A 15,556-nucleotide genomic window follows, 5' to 3' on the forward strand; every position below is an offset into this window, starting at 1 on the left:
CAGCACCTCACTTTCTGTCTTGGAACCTTGCAGCTCAACAGCATGAACATTGTATTCTCCCACTTTGAGTAATCCCCACACCCCTCCCCCCCAACACAATGCCTCTTCTTTTCTTCCCTTTCCTAGCCTCTCTTTTTCCCTACTCCCTTTTTCCCTCCTTACCTTTGACCCATCCCCTGGTGGATCTGTTCTCCCCTCCTCCCCAGCATCTGCCTATCACTATCTCTTACCTACATCTACCTATCACTCCCTTGTGCCCACCCCACCTCCCCTCTTTTGTCCACCTATCACTGCTCTGTTTTTCCCTCCTGTATATTGAGCTTCCCCTTTTCCTACTTTCAGTCCTGAAGAAGGGTTCTGACGTGAAACGTTGACCACCTGCTCTTCTCCACGGATGCTGCCTGGCCTGCTGAGTTCCTCCAGCATCATAGTGTTTTTCATCTGGATTCCAGCATCTGCAGTCCTTTGTTTCTCTCTCTTTAGAATTCAGCTTGGCTTGTTGACTAAGATTTATAGCTGCATCACTAATGAATTGAAGTCATTTTAGTGTAGTCTCTTGCCTCTGATTCAGAAGGTTCATATTCAAACTCCACTCCAGGACTTTCACACAACCTACCAACTGACATCAACCTACTCTGGTTATTTGTGCTTACTTTTCTCATCTTTTGTAATTTGGCAATGGAAGTACTCTTGCTGATAAGATTGTTCCAGCAAACTGGGGCATCAAGACAATGATTGTTTTGATGAGTATCTAAATTGCTTATAGGTGGAATAACACTGCAGTATGAACTCTTCATTCAGGATACATCATTAGCTTAAAGATAGACCAGGAAAACAGGATTGAAATATGTGATTTTATTGAGTTTGTAGTCTTAGCTAAAAAACATATCTTGAAATCTACCCTACACAGAAGCATTTTATTAACTAATATTTTTAACCAATTTTTAACAAACTGTTTATGAATGCCAATGTTCATCTTGCATTTATAAACAAAATTATCATCTCTCATGTAAAATGATTCAACCAAAAGTTATCCAACTCTGAAAAGAAGTGGAACATTGTATGATAAACAAACATATCTTTTGGCCATTCTCAGCGTGCACTAACAAGTAAAAAGTCATTCAGTTCCATCCCCACTATCTTCCAATATTTAGTGCACTATCAGTTAAACCAATCTTGATTCCTTCAGTAAGGAGAAGGATAAACACATCATTCTTATTATCAGTTATTTTGTTGAAATATTTCCTTCAGAACACACTGTAGCAATAAAATGGCAGAGGTGAAAAACAATGCGAATGGCTATCTTCTTCATTTGAAAATATTAATACTTAAGAAAAATTCTGTACATCAATGTACAGTGGCAATTTTCTAAAAAAAACATTAAAGTGTACAACCATATTTTCTAAAACTTTAATAACAAAGATTTATAACTGGATAACTGGATATCTAATAAATCAAAACCGATTTGATGGAATGACACTGTCCATAATCCTCTGCAGGCAGTGTAATTGGCAACAATTGTTAATGCTGCAATTTCATGTGTAAGAACCAATCATGCTGCAATCGTTATTGGTTGCTGTCTGAACCATGGATCACTCATCACTTGTCTTCAGAAACCCTTCAGCAGCCTGAGCACAAAGATGTTTTGACAGTTCTTCATTGTCACCTTTGCAGTCATAAACATTCCTTCCAAGAGCTTTGAACAATGTGCCAAATGTTTCACATAAGAAAAGCAAATAGTAAATCAGAAATGGTAGTATATTGTTGCTTAAAATGAAGCATATATTTAATTGGTTGTGGTTTCTGCTTGTGTTGAAGATGCTGAGGTATTGCACAATTTGCCATTGTTCAGCTGGAAAACTCAATATCCTGAAATTTCGAGCCTCAGTGGGATATTCTTCAGCTTGAGATTCAACAAAGAAGGATGAAAAGTGCAACACTCCTCTGGCACCATCAAGTCATATTCTACACACAGTTCTGAAAATATAAAATCACAGTCACTAGTAACAACAGGTAAATATAGATGAATGCACTATTATCAAGATTGTAAAAAAACCTCACTTATTCAATATCAGTAGTATGCTGAACTGCACACATTGAATTAAAAAAACCCTCCATTTTTATTGCTACCAACAATTAACACGTATACATTTTAAAGGTTCCATAGTATGACTAACAATATAATTAAAGAAAGATATATTTGTATAGTGTCTTTCACATCCTATTCAATATATCCTAATGTTTTTTTTCCAACAATTACATACATTGGAAGTGCAGTCTATACTGCAGGAACAATGATAATCACAAACATCAATATCCCGAGAATCTTTGAATGATCTTTGTTGAGGGATAAATATTGGACAGAACTACGGTGGTAACTTCTCTGCCTTGCTCAAAAGTAGTTTGTGATTTCTAACGTCCATCAAAATGCATCTCTGATAGAGTGTTGCTGTCCCTATACTGCATTGCCAGGTCATCTGATATCTTTGAGATCAAGCCCCTGGATGTGAGAGTGTTAGCAACTGAGCTATGGGTGGCATGGTTTAAAAAAAAGTCATTAATAAATCATGATGATAAAAGACTGACAACTTTCTGGTTAAAGGTGTTAACCTTCCAGTTGGAGTGTGATGTGCTAACACTGTGGAACAATTCAAATCCAAATTTATACACACTTGAAATTGTAACAGACTTGGTGACACACTAAATGGTGTCATTGACAGTGTTATCAAGTGGCACCTACTCACCAATAACCTGTTCACCATTACTCAGTTTAGGTTTATCCAGGCCTACTTTGCTGCAGACCTGATAAAAGCTTTGGTCCAAACATGGACCAATGAGCTGAATTCCAGAGGTGAGGGTGAAGTGATGGCCTGTGACAACAAGGCAGCATTTGATGTGTTTGGCAAAAAGGAGTCTTGGGTCCCCAAGGAAAACAGGTATCCAGGGGAAAATGCTCCAATGATTGGTGTCACACCTTGCACAAAGAAAGATGGTTGTTGTTGTTTGGGGCTTGGAGGTCAAAAATACTAGCTGTTTGGCATTTCTGCAAGAGTTCCTTCATCAGAAGACTGCAGTGGTTCAAGAACATGACTTAACACCACTTTCTCAAGAGCAGTGAGAGATGGGCAATCATTGCTGAGGTTGCCAACAATGCCCATGTCCTGCAAAAACAGATTTTAAAATTGTTCTAATGCTTCAAAGGACCTGAAAATATAGTCACATAATTGAACTATTTCTGACTCAGAATAAAAGATCACAAGACAAGGGAGCAGAAGTAGACCATTCAGCCCATCGAGTCTACTCCAAAGAAAAGAAAAAAAAATGAGGAATAGGGGAATGTCCATGAGAAAAAAAACTATTCCTTTCTAGCCCCAATTTCTGGCCTTATCTCCATATCCCTTGATACCTTGACTAATTAGATAACTACCTATCTCCCCCTTAAGTGCTTCCAATGATCGGGCCTCCACTGCTGTACGTGGCAAAAAATTCCATAAATTCACTACCCTCTGGCTAAAGAAACTTCTCCTCAACCCTGTTTTAAACCTGTACCCTCTAATTCTAAGATTGTGCCCTCTGGTCCTGGACTCACCCACCAAGGGAAACAGCTTGGCCACATCTACTCTGTCCAGTCCTTTCAACATTCTAAATGTTTCTATGAGGTCCCCTCTCATTCTTCTGTACTCCACTGAGTACAGTCCAAGAGCTGACAAATGCTCATCATATGTAAGCCCTTTCATTCTGGGAATCATCTTCGTAAATCTCCTCTGAACCCTCTCCAACATCAGCACATCCTTCCTAAGATATGGGACCCAAAACTGCACACAGTATTCCAAATGAGGCCTCACTAGTGCCCCGTAGAGTCTCATGAACACCTCCCTATTTTTATACACTATACCTCTCAAAATGAATGCCAACATAGCATTCACTTTCCTTACTGCCGATCCGACCTGGTGGTTAACCTTTAGGGTATCCTGCACGAGTACCCCCAAGTCCCTTTGTACTTCTGTACTTTGGAAACAGAAATAAACGGGCAGATTATTATCTAGAAGGGGAGAAAATTCAAAATGTACAACGGCACATTTCTCAACATTGAATCTCGTCTGCTATTTCTTTGCCCATTCTCCTAAACTATCTAGGTTTCTCTGCAACCTACCTGTCTCCTCAATGCTCCCTACTCCTCCACCTATCTTGGTGTCCTCTGCAAACTTAGCCACAAAACCATTTACTCCATCATCCAAATCGTTAATGTACAAAGTAAAAAGAAGCGGCCCCAACACTGACCCTTGCAGGACACCACTAGTAACCGGTAGCCAACTAGAACAGGATCCTTTTATTCCCACCCTTTGCTTTCTGCCAACCAGCCAATGCTCCACCCATTCCAATATCCTACCTGTAATTCCATGACCTCTCATCTTATTAATCAGCCTCTTGTGCGGCACCTTGTCGAAGGCCTTTAGAAAGTCTAAATACACAACATCTACTGCCTCTCCCTTATCCACCCTACCTGAGATTTCTTCAAAAAACTCCAATAGGTTGGTCAGGCAGGATCTTCCCTTCACGAAACCATGCTGGCTTGGACCTATCTTGCCTTGCACCTCTAGGTATTCCATAACCTCATCCTTGAGGATCGATTCTAATAACTTTCCCGCCACCGATGTCAGATTAATAGGTCTGTAATTTCCTTTATGCTGCCTCCCATCTTTCTTATACAGCGGAACTACATTTGTGACCCTCCAGTCCTCCGGAACCATGCTGGAGTCTATCGATTCCTGGAAAATTATCACCAGTGCTTCCGCAATCTCTAAAGCCACCTCCTTCAGAACCCAGGGATGCACCTCATCCAGTCCTGTAGACTTATCTGTTTTTAGTCCATTTAGCTTTCCTAGCACCTTCTCTTTAGTAATCTTAACTGAACTCAGTTCCTTTCCTTGAGACCCCTGACTATCCGGTATATTGCTTATGTCCTCCACAGTGAAGACTGATGCAAAATACTCATTTAGTTCCTCTGCCATCTCTTTATCATCCATTATAATCTCTCCCGCACCATTATCGATTGGTCCTATATCAACCCGTGTCTCTCTTTTACTCTTCATATACTTAAAAAAACTCTTAGTATCCTTTCGAATATTATCTGCCAACTTCCTTTCATAATTCATCTTTTCTTTCTTAATGACCTTCTTAGTTTCTTTCTGCAGGTTTTTAAAAGTTTCCCAGTCTTCTGTTTTCCCACTAATTCTTGCTTCCTTGTATGCCCTCTCTTTTGCTCTTATTTTAGCCTTAACCTCTCTCGTTATCCACATTTGTGCCTTTTTTCCATTCAAAACCTTCGTTTCTCTTGGAATATATCTATCCTGCATTTTCCTTATTTCTTGTAGAAATTCTATCCATTTCTGTTCTGCCGTCCCTCCAGCTAGCTTACTCTTCCAATCAATTTGGGCCAGCTCCTCTCTCATACCACTGTAATTTCCTTTGTTCCACTGAAATATCAATATACCAGTTATCAGCTTCTCCTTCTCAAATTTGAAACTGAACTCAATCATATTGTGATCACTAGTTCCCAATGGTTCCTTTACCTTTAGTTCCCTAATCGCTTCCCGATCGTTACACAGCACCCAATCCAAAACAGCTGATCCCCTGGTGGGCTCATCAACAAGTTGCTGCAAAAAGCCATCCCGTAGACATTCTACAAACTCACTCTCCTGAGATCCACCGCCTTGCTGGGTTTCCCAATCCACCTTCATGTTAAAATCCCCCATAATTATCTTAACATTGTCACTCTGACATGCTTTTTCTATTTCTAACTGCAACTTATAGTCCACAGCCTGACTGCTATTAGGGGGCCTATATATAACTGCTATTATTGTCCTTTTAACCTTGCTATTTCTTAGCTCCACCCATAAGGATTTGCCTAAACATGCAGCCTGCAATAATAATTAAATGACAAGTCTGAGTTTTGGAATAAAATTCATTGCTCATCATTTTATAATAAACAGATCCCAAATTTCACTTTAACAAATCTGATATAGAATTTAGAACTCTCCTAGAATTCCATGAGTTTTAAATCAAGATAATTAGATTTCCTCTAAGTTAGAAACAATATCAAGCTTTAACCTGTCAAATGCCATTAGAAGAATTAATTATATGGTTGGTAACATGATAACCCATACTGGCGTACATAATTCAAATATAAACACAACTCTATATGTTTAAGTAGTTTTTAAATCTGTATCAATCCTACTTATTCTAAGTGTCACTCGTAATAATATTGACAGATCTGCTGGGCTTTTTTATTTTCACAAATTAAATGTATCTTTAAAAAAGGATTCTTCTTCTGTTTGGATTAAACCAATCAGCATAAATTTCTATGCTTTGATTAAACTTCCATCTGACTGTGACTATGTGTGCTTGTAGATATGGAAAAGAGATAAGAAGGGGACAGGCATCTGGATATTTCTAGTGTTTTAATTTGTAGGTTTCCTGTGCTTCAGCTGGGCTAAGTGCAATGTCTGTCAGAAAATTAGGGTCAGTTGGATATTAAATTCAGATTTAAACTGGCAGCTTCCATCTTTACCATTTTCTATCAGCAAGAGACTTCTTAAGCTACTGTTTTACATTGTCAGTATTTATCTGTCAAAGTATATTCACATCAACATTGAAAGAATTCAAAAGCAGAAAAACGTTGCTTGAATGTATGTTTTACATCTGTCAAAAAATCCAAATGGGTCACCTCCATCATTTTGATTGCTGCAATTGGCTTCCATATTGCTGCATATATTTTAATCCCTGAAAAACAATAGGTTAAACTTTTGGAAAATCCAAACTACCTCCTTCTGATCTCATTCCTTTTTCCATTAGTGAAGCACAACAGGCAGAGATCAACTGAAAATCTATTGACGGTAAAAGTAAGCAGCAATACAGGAATAATTGTATTGCGAGACTTACAGGCAAGTGACAATTTGCTCTCAAGCAGTATCCCCCCCAGCAATACTGATTCAACAAATGTTGCTCAATTGTCCATGACTTACTGCATTCAGAGCAAGTCCCCTCATACAAGATCCTATCACTAGTGTAAACATCTTGATATCTTATCCTGCCATGGCCCCTTAGGATTATATATATTTCAATAAGATTACCCTTCGTTCTTCTGAACTACAGACCCAATCTGTTTAGCCTCTCTTGATAGGTTAATGTGTAAGCATAATAAATAACTCTACTTTCAGTGAGTAGTACGAATTCATTGATTTCCAAATTTACTGAGGTTTGGTCCATGTTAGTATTATATAGATGATAAAGATTAAGATTCAAATGAAACATTGGTGGTAATGGAATTGATTATGATGCCTTACCCCATTATCTTCATTTGGAACTTGCTCCACATTGTACTCCATTTGGTTCTGCTCTTGGCCTCCATGGTTTAATGATGGGAGATCTCCGAGGTGTTCTGCACCTTCTTGTTTTTTGCTCTCTATATTAGTTCCATCTGTCTCAACTGAAAAGGATTGCAGACAAAGCGACTCAGGTTGATCCTCGTCTTTTGGGCATGTATCTGAAGGTGGGATTATTGGGGTTTCTATGTTTGGGCTAAAGACAGTAACGTGTTCTGGAGAAGTTTCAATGTCTGATGGGTGGAGAGACTCACAAGAAGAACCCGTGTCACTACAGTTAGAGTCTCGCATTAGAGGCCAAGCTTCCGAGGCATCACTATCAAAGGAGGGTGTAAAGACGTCAAGGAGAGAAGGTAGTATATCTCGACCACAGTCTTTGTTCCTGTGTGAGACAGAAAGCATGTTACAGTTAGCGAGGTGGTTGATAAAGACTAGCTGGCATACCAATCACTCAGCAGTGCCCAGACACCAAATATGATGTGATAAAACATGCAAAGTTTTGTGTATAAAACATATCATGCAACAGTAAATGAAAATTCAAAAGCTGCAGGTGCTGGAAATTGAACATAAAAGCAAAAAATGCTGGAAACACTCAGCAGATTAGGCAGCAGCTGTGGGGAGAGAAACAGAGTTACATCTCAGGTTGAAGACCCTTTGTCAGAATCGGTAAAGAGAAAAAATGTTAGTTTTGAGTTGCAGGGAAAGTGGGGGATAGATAGGGGAAAGGGAATACCCTGATAGGGTGAGGCCAGGTTTGCCATGGGGATGAGTTGTAGAGGCCAACCTGTCAATGAGTTAATGGGGCAGTTAGAGAGAGAAAAATTCTCTTCTTTTTCATTTCCTGTTATAATTTTACTCCTGCAAGTCGAGAAACCTGCTTTGGCATGGTATTATGTGGCAGGAATACAAGCAAAACTGCATGCAGAATAGGGGAAGGTGCAAGTATTCTCTCCGCATGAGGGCAACCAGAGACTGAGAATGAACAGAAAGGAACGTGAAAAGGTGCAAAAAAGGAAAGCAGAAAAAGCAGACAATTATAACACACAGACACATCAGGCAGGAAACAAAGAGACCTTAAGCCATGAACTAATGTTTCAAAACGACATGAGACTAACTGGTTAGCGCTGAAAAAATTGACTGTTAATTGTTGCCTAGGTGAACTGTGTGAGATTGCTGTTGGACGTGAATACTGAGATACTTCCAGCATTTACCTTTTAAGGTGCTCTGATGCAGATGGTGGGTAGGAGCTTTCACTACTGTACTCCAGACTGCAGGTATCATCAAAACAACAAGATGGAACCAAGTGAACAGGACCTAAAAGGAAAAGTGCAATGATTGCAGGGAGGAAATAAACAGAAGAGGGGACGACCACGTCCCTGCTGTCAATTTTGGAGGCTCACAATGTTCCTGTTAACCTTCTTAAGAGAATTCTAAAGCAGGTTGTGCCGATTTTCTTTTCTCCTCATTCCCATTTTTCAGTCCTTACTATTTTGCGACTTCTTGTTCTTTGTATCTTTCCCATAATCTGTGCTAGTTTTTCCATATTGTATACTTTTACTTGTAGTTTTATCTCCTATGTCTTTAGTTAGATGTGGCTGCTTTTTCTGGCACTCAGAGCTTCTGCCTCTCCAGAGTATGAACTGTTTCTGTACCACATTAAATCTTTTATCCTTTAACAGATGTACCTAGGCTGCAATGGCCCTTGGGCTGTCTCTGTCTCATTACATGCAAGTCAGTTGATCTAAATCTAGAAAATGTCGGCAGTGTTTGGTATTTCCCTCTTTCATACACCGCATTGAACACAATCATATAACAATTGCTATTAGATGAGTAACATTTTGCTGCGAACTAAATCTGGCTCATAATTGCTACTATGTCTAATATGGCCTGCCCCAAAGTTGATTCTATGACATACTATTGCAGGGAACTATCCTAAACACTATTCTCAGTATGCTCACAGACTTTATCTTCTGACAATGAGCTAGCTAGTCCGCTCATCCCTATCTATACGAGGGATTAAGTTATGCATTCTGCCATTTCACAGCTACTACCAGGCATGTTTACACAGTACTAACCTCAGTATTAAATCCATTTCTACTTCTTGCTTCTACTTCAGAAGTCTCTGCTTCCTATTTCCCTCTTGTTATATACATATAGCATCATTGAAATTATTTCTTTTTTTAATTTCATCTTTAGATAATTGATCACATACGAAATGATCTTCAAATATTATGTTCCTATCAAGTTTCCCTTTTTTGTTACTTTCTCTGACTTATTTGTCCTTTGATAATATAATTGAAAAGAGGCAGGTGACCTTCTCCCGAGCCTGTGGACAACCTCTTTTATAAATAGTTCCTCAGAACTGTAAGAGTCTGTGTGGATGACTCAGTCCCCATATTTTATACCATCCCTCATAGTCGTTCAAAGATTATGCTCTGTTGAGCAGACTTATTTGACCAGAAATATAAAGCTGCAGATACTGCTGAGAATGCTAATCTGTAAGCAGTTACAACAGGTGGAACTTTAGCTCAACCATTAATTTTAAGATGAAACAAAATGCATTAGAGAAAAGACTACTATCTTAAACATGCACAATTGAGCCAATGGGCTCAAATGATAGAAGGTGTAAATGTTTGATCAAGTTATTACAAAGCAGTATGCATTTAATTTTGGACAAGCAAAATTAGAGACACTACTTAAATTTATTGTTAGGTTTAATAAGTCATCTCCTCCTTGCTGACAATCAACACAGGCACACCTCAAGGATGCATGCTTGGCCCACTGCTCTACTCTCTCTACACTCATGACTGTGTGGCCAAACACAGCTCAAATGCCATCTATAAATTGGCCGATGATACCACTGTTATTGGTAGAACCTCAGATGGCGATGAGGAGGTGTACAGGAGTTAGATAGATCGGCTGGTTTAGTGATGTCACGAAAACAACTTTGCACTCAACGTCAGCAAGACCAAGGAATTGATTGTGGACTTCAGGAAGGGGAAGTTGGGAGAACATTGAAGGGTCAGCAGTGGAAAGGGTGAGCAGCTTCAAGTACCTGGCAGTCAACATCTCGGAGGATCTATCCTAGGCCCAACACATTGATGCAATCACAAAGAAGGCACACCAGCGGCTCTACTTCATTAGGAGTTTGAGGAGATTTGGTATGTGACCAAATACTCTTGCAAATTTCTATAGATGTATGGTGGAGAGCATTCTGACTGGTTGCATCACAGCCTGGTATGAAGGCTCCAATGCACAGGGTTGCAAGAGGCTGCAGAGGGTTGTAGACTCAGCCAGCTCCATCACAGGCACAACCCTCCCCACCACTGAGGACATCTTCAAGAGGTGGTGCCTCAAGAAGGCGGCATCTGTCACTAAGGACCCTCATCATCAGGGACATGCCCTCTTTTCATTACTATCATTGGGGAGGAGGTACTGGAGCCTGAAGACCCACACTCAGTGATTTAGGAACAACTTCCTCCCCTTCCCCATCAGATTTCTGAACGGTCCATGAACCCATGAACACTATCTCATTATTCCTTTTATTTGCAATGTTTATTTATTTTGTAATTTAGGTAATTTTATGCCTTTGCATTGTACTGCTGCCGCAAAACAACAAATTTCACGATATATAATTCAGTGATAATAAACCTGATACTGATTCATGGAGAAATCAATAAAACCCATACTTTTCCCATCAAAATGAAATTAATGGTAACAAAATAGTCAGATGAATGGTGCATGAAAACTAATGTAAACTGTGTTGCTTGCAATCTTACTATCTTTGCATTCAGCTTACATTTCACATGAAGTGTGACCCTCTGCTGTTTTAAACACCAAAGAAGTATAATTAAGGCAAACCACTGCAATGGATGTGTCAGTGTTCCCTGTAATAACACAGCCCTTTGGGCATCCTTTTTCATACTTACCACAAGTCTGTGCTGGACTTTGTTGACAGTATGCACAAGTTCGGTGTGGACTCAGATTAATCCTCTGCCTGTCAAGTGATGACAGTTCTGCTCTATTTAACTGAGCATCCTGCAGTCTCATTGACCCTTGGAAGAAGGGAAGAAATAGCGAAAGTAAAAGAATGGTGTTTTATGCAGATCTCAGTAATTCTCAACACACTGTTTCAGTAGCCCACACCCTCTTTTTGGGGACAAGTATTAGTGACATTGATTTGTTAGCTGCAGCTTTCAATGCTCAGTTTTTCTACTCTCAGACCAACAGAAGAAGTTTCTTGAGAAAAATAGTGACTCAAATTACAAATCTTCTTGCATGACTAGAACAGTTTTAATCTTTCCTTTACAAAACAAAATTAGCATACCAGTGGGTACTAATGTTTTTCCACAAAAGCCAAGAACGGATTTTGTCTTGTTTTTGGTGCACACATTAACATTGCAGAAGAGAGCTGGATCTTTGAGTAAAGGACATAAAAATAATATTGCAGATTGTTGTGTTAATCCATCCCTGAGGTACTCCAAATGAGATCAAAAGCATCATATTTTGCAGCAGTTTACCAATGAATAAAATAAGAACAACCAGCTCCATAACCAGCATTCTCAGAACTTTTAAAAGCTAGTACATTTCAATTATTTGGAAATCAATTCTCATGCTAAATACAAACAGTGTGTTTTTGCAATCCTTTCTGCATATCAATGCCACATGCATCAACCTACTGAACATGGCTGATAATTTGGAATTGGTCACTTCACTGAGATCTTTGTTCAGACATAGAGACAGGCTTAATAGAATATAATTGAAAACATTCCTTCTTCATGACAAACGTGTTTTTTAAGTTTAAGAGTCCTCTCCACCAGGCTTGGACTCAATCACTGTGTTAGACAGGTCATCTGCCTCCCAGATCAATCTTTAAATTTCACAACATATTTTGTATAGGTATAATAAAGCTGCTGTCTATGTGTGGTCTGTATCTTTGTGCTTGAAGTTAGTGGCTGTTTATGGGTAGTTTCAAATCCAATTGCGTATGTTGTCTGTGCAGTGAAAAGAGGTTCTATTTTTCTCCCTACTGGAAAAGGACTGTTAACTGTTTGGCTCAATGAAAGACTGGGAAGTAAAAGATATTTTCCACTTAATCCGTTCACAATGAGATCACTTAACTACACTGATATTTTAAAGTCATAATGACATTACAGAACCCTGAGGACTAGGTGGTTAGGAATGAACTCAGCTGATGTCCAAATTGCTCCCCTTTTTAGGATCTCTTCAGATTTGTCTGTACTGGAAAAATATATTAATAACCCTCTTCACAGCTCTTGTTACAATATTACTTTGCAATGATGATCTTATTGTCTGTGCATATGTACAATAGCAATATTTAAGAGGCATCTAGACATGCACATGAACAGGCAGGGAATGTTGGTATATAGACCATGTGCAGACAGATAGGATTAGTTTAAATTGGGCATAATGGTCAGCACAGACATCATGGGCTGAATGTCCTGTTCCCGTGCTGTACTGTTCTATGTAGCTTTTGCTGTATATATCAAATCCCACACATATTGATTAAAAAGTTGAGGCAATTTGTAAACTAATGAGCAGCTTCCAATGTATCAGCAGCTGCCAACTTTTCCCCTTGCTTTCCTGCAAGTGATGGGTTACTCAGTCACATTGGTGGCAGGAAAGACAAGGTAAAAGGTGTGCAGTCTATTTGACTGTAATGATACATTATTCAGTTCATTTCTTTCAGAATTAGTAGCAGGGTTCGATAAATATCCATAAAAAATGGCTGTACTTGTCCCTGTATTTGACACAAGCATGTTGTTTTATCAACTTTACCCATGATCAGTTGTCCTACCACAGATCAGGAATTAACTCTCGTTATTGATCTGCAGAATACCATTCCCCACCAGGCCATACATTTACACTGAGTGATTTCAGGTCAGAAACTTACAATTGGGATTTTTCTCCATAAATTGTTTCTTGCAATAGATGATGCAGAGGATGAGGAGAGCGAGTAGGACCATAGCCAATGCACTGCAGATAACTGCAGCCAATGCAGTGTCCCGAGGACTGGAGGAAGTCGATGGGATCTTCACGAGGTTCACTCTAGTGCTACCTAAAAACAAGAGTGAGTGGAAATGATTGTCAAGAATGACTACAAGACCTCAAAATCTTGAATCCCATACTTCAGCCAGAAATCACAACCATACTACTTTGTATTCTGAAATATACATAACAAGGCACTTCTACTGTTCAGGGCCAAAAGCATTTAGGTTGGGCAGCACCTGTAGAAAGAGAGATAGAGTAAATGTTTCAAGTCCAAGACCCTTTGTCAGATTTGAAACATAAACTCTCTTTTTCCATCCACAGATGCTGCCTGACCAGCTGAGTGTTTCCAGCATTTTCCACTTTTACTTCAGATTTCTAGCATTCTCTTTTGATTTTCCAAAAACAATAAGGTGTAAGAAACTGCCTAAAAAGGCATGACAAACAGCTGGTGTGCAGTGGGCCAATGAGTGTTTCATTCATGGGTCCATGTCTGTCAAAATCAGTACTGTACTAAATCTAAGAAATTACATGCCAGTGAATAGGCCAGAAGTCCCTTTGCTTCACGTGCTCCAGCAGTCAGGACTGGCCATGGGTGGGGACAAGGTTCAAGAGCAGAGAGTGGTCGGGAATGTCAAAGATTAGGCAAGGATTGGTAGGCAGGATCAGGATGAGGACCACCTGCTATGGAATGGGGAAGGGTGGCATTTATGGGAAAGAGATGTAGGTTGAGATTAGGAAGTGTGTTTGACATGGGTTGGAGGTCAGGTGTTGAAGGCATGTTAGTTTGAGAGGTAGAATGGTGGGTGTGGGGACTGTCGGGCAAGGGTCCTGAGCTTGAGGACAGGTGTGATTGGTAGTCAGGGCTGGGTCGTTGAGTTAGAGGGTCCAATTGTCAGTCAGGGATTGGAAGTCAGGTGATGGGAGATGTTAAGTCAGGTGGCAGATTGGTGGTTGGGTGGGGTCAAGGAAAGGTCATGACCTTGGTGTGGTTGGGGGTCACGTTCAAGGGCAGGGGCATTGGGGGTGGGTGTCTGGGTGGAGAAGAGAATAAATAAACCTGATTCAGGTTCCAACTGCCAGTCTGCAGCAATGTTCACAGACACAGTTTGGAAGTTTGAAGCAACGTAAAAATGTCTCCACCCATTAATTGAATCAGTATTATTAGAATAGTAGTAATTGCTGAAGAATGAAGAATATCAGATGAGAGTTTAGTACAAATAAACACTTGCAAACATACTGCACTTTTCGCATTCCTTTCTAGGACATTCAAAGTGATTTAAGACCAATAAGCTACTTTTGAAGGCTAGTCACTATTAAAATATTGGAAACCCAGCGGCCAACATGCACACAGAATCTCTCACAAACAGAAATATGAAAAGCAAAAGGCTGCAGGTGTTGGAAATCTGAAATAAAACCAAAAATGCTGGATATAACTCTGCAGGTCAAACTGTAATTTGACAAAGACCTGATAGTTTGTTCTTTAAGTGCTGTCGACTGAGGTATACATATTGGCCGAGACACAAAGGATAACTGAAAAGCAAAAAAAACTGCAGATGGAGGGATATGGGCTGAACACAGGAAATTGGGACTAGCTGGGTGGGCACCGTGGTCAGCATGGACTAGATGGGCTGAAGGGCCTGTATCCGTGCTGTATTGCTCTATGAATCTATTCTGGAAATCTGAAAGAAATATGAGCAGGTCAAGACAGTATCTGTGGAGAGAGAGATAGTGCCAGCTGAACCATAGCCAATGGACTGCTTCAGAGAAAGAAGATAAGAAAGATCAAAGGCAATATCTGAAATTATTCACAGTGTTGAGTTCCTGATCCCTATAACATGCCTGATTAGCTCAGATGCTGTATCTCAAGTGTACTTTAATTTTCATATAACCAGCTTTTCCAGTTTGTATCAGATTGCTTGAGTTACTGGGTATTTCCAGAATTCTCTTATTTCAGATTTCCAGCAACTGCTGAGTTCTATATCTCACACTTCCAGCACTGTTTGATTTTTCTTTCTTTCATGGCCTCATTCATCTCTTTCAGATTACATTTCCTCCAGACAGATCATTATAATTACCAGGACTTCAGCCATCAGCACCACCATGTGCATCACAGTCTTGTTTGGTCTCTATCCTATCACAGACAACTCTGTTGTTTACCC

The 15,556-nt window shown here is 39.7% G+C and overlaps 1 protein-coding gene across 3 annotated transcripts in view; it reads right to left on the reverse strand.

Moving 5' to 3' along the window:
• Nucleotides 1-835: 835 nt before the first annotated feature.
• The window catches only part of LOC127575944 (tumor necrosis factor receptor superfamily member 19-like), a 65,770-nt gene continuing 51,049 nt past the window's right edge, over nucleotides 836-15,556 (reverse strand). For 2 of the 3 annotated variants that reach the window (XM_052026211.1, XM_052026209.1), the window contains 5 exons: nucleotides 13,300-13,464; nucleotides 11,315-11,440; nucleotides 8,597-8,699; nucleotides 7,347-7,767; nucleotides 859-1,977 (listed from right to left, as the gene is read on the reverse strand). In XM_052026211.1, coding sequence (XP_051882171.1) covers nucleotides 1,966-1,977; nucleotides 7,347-7,767; nucleotides 8,597-8,699; nucleotides 11,315-11,440; nucleotides 13,300-13,464 — 827 coding nt within the window. In that variant the 3' untranslated portion in view covers nucleotides 859-1,965. Of the gene's footprint in view, nucleotides 1,978-7,346; nucleotides 7,768-8,596; nucleotides 8,700-11,314; nucleotides 11,441-13,299; nucleotides 13,465-15,556 lie in introns of all 3 variants that reach the window. The other variant, XM_052026210.1, reaches the window with a different exon arrangement.

The sequence above is a fragment of the Pristis pectinata genome, chromosome 11 (assembly GCF_009764475.1).
Source record: "Pristis pectinata isolate sPriPec2 chromosome 11, sPriPec2.1.pri, whole genome shotgun sequence".
NCBI classification, from domain to species: Eukaryota; Metazoa; Chordata; class Chondrichthyes; order Rhinopristiformes; family Pristidae; genus Pristis; species Pristis pectinata.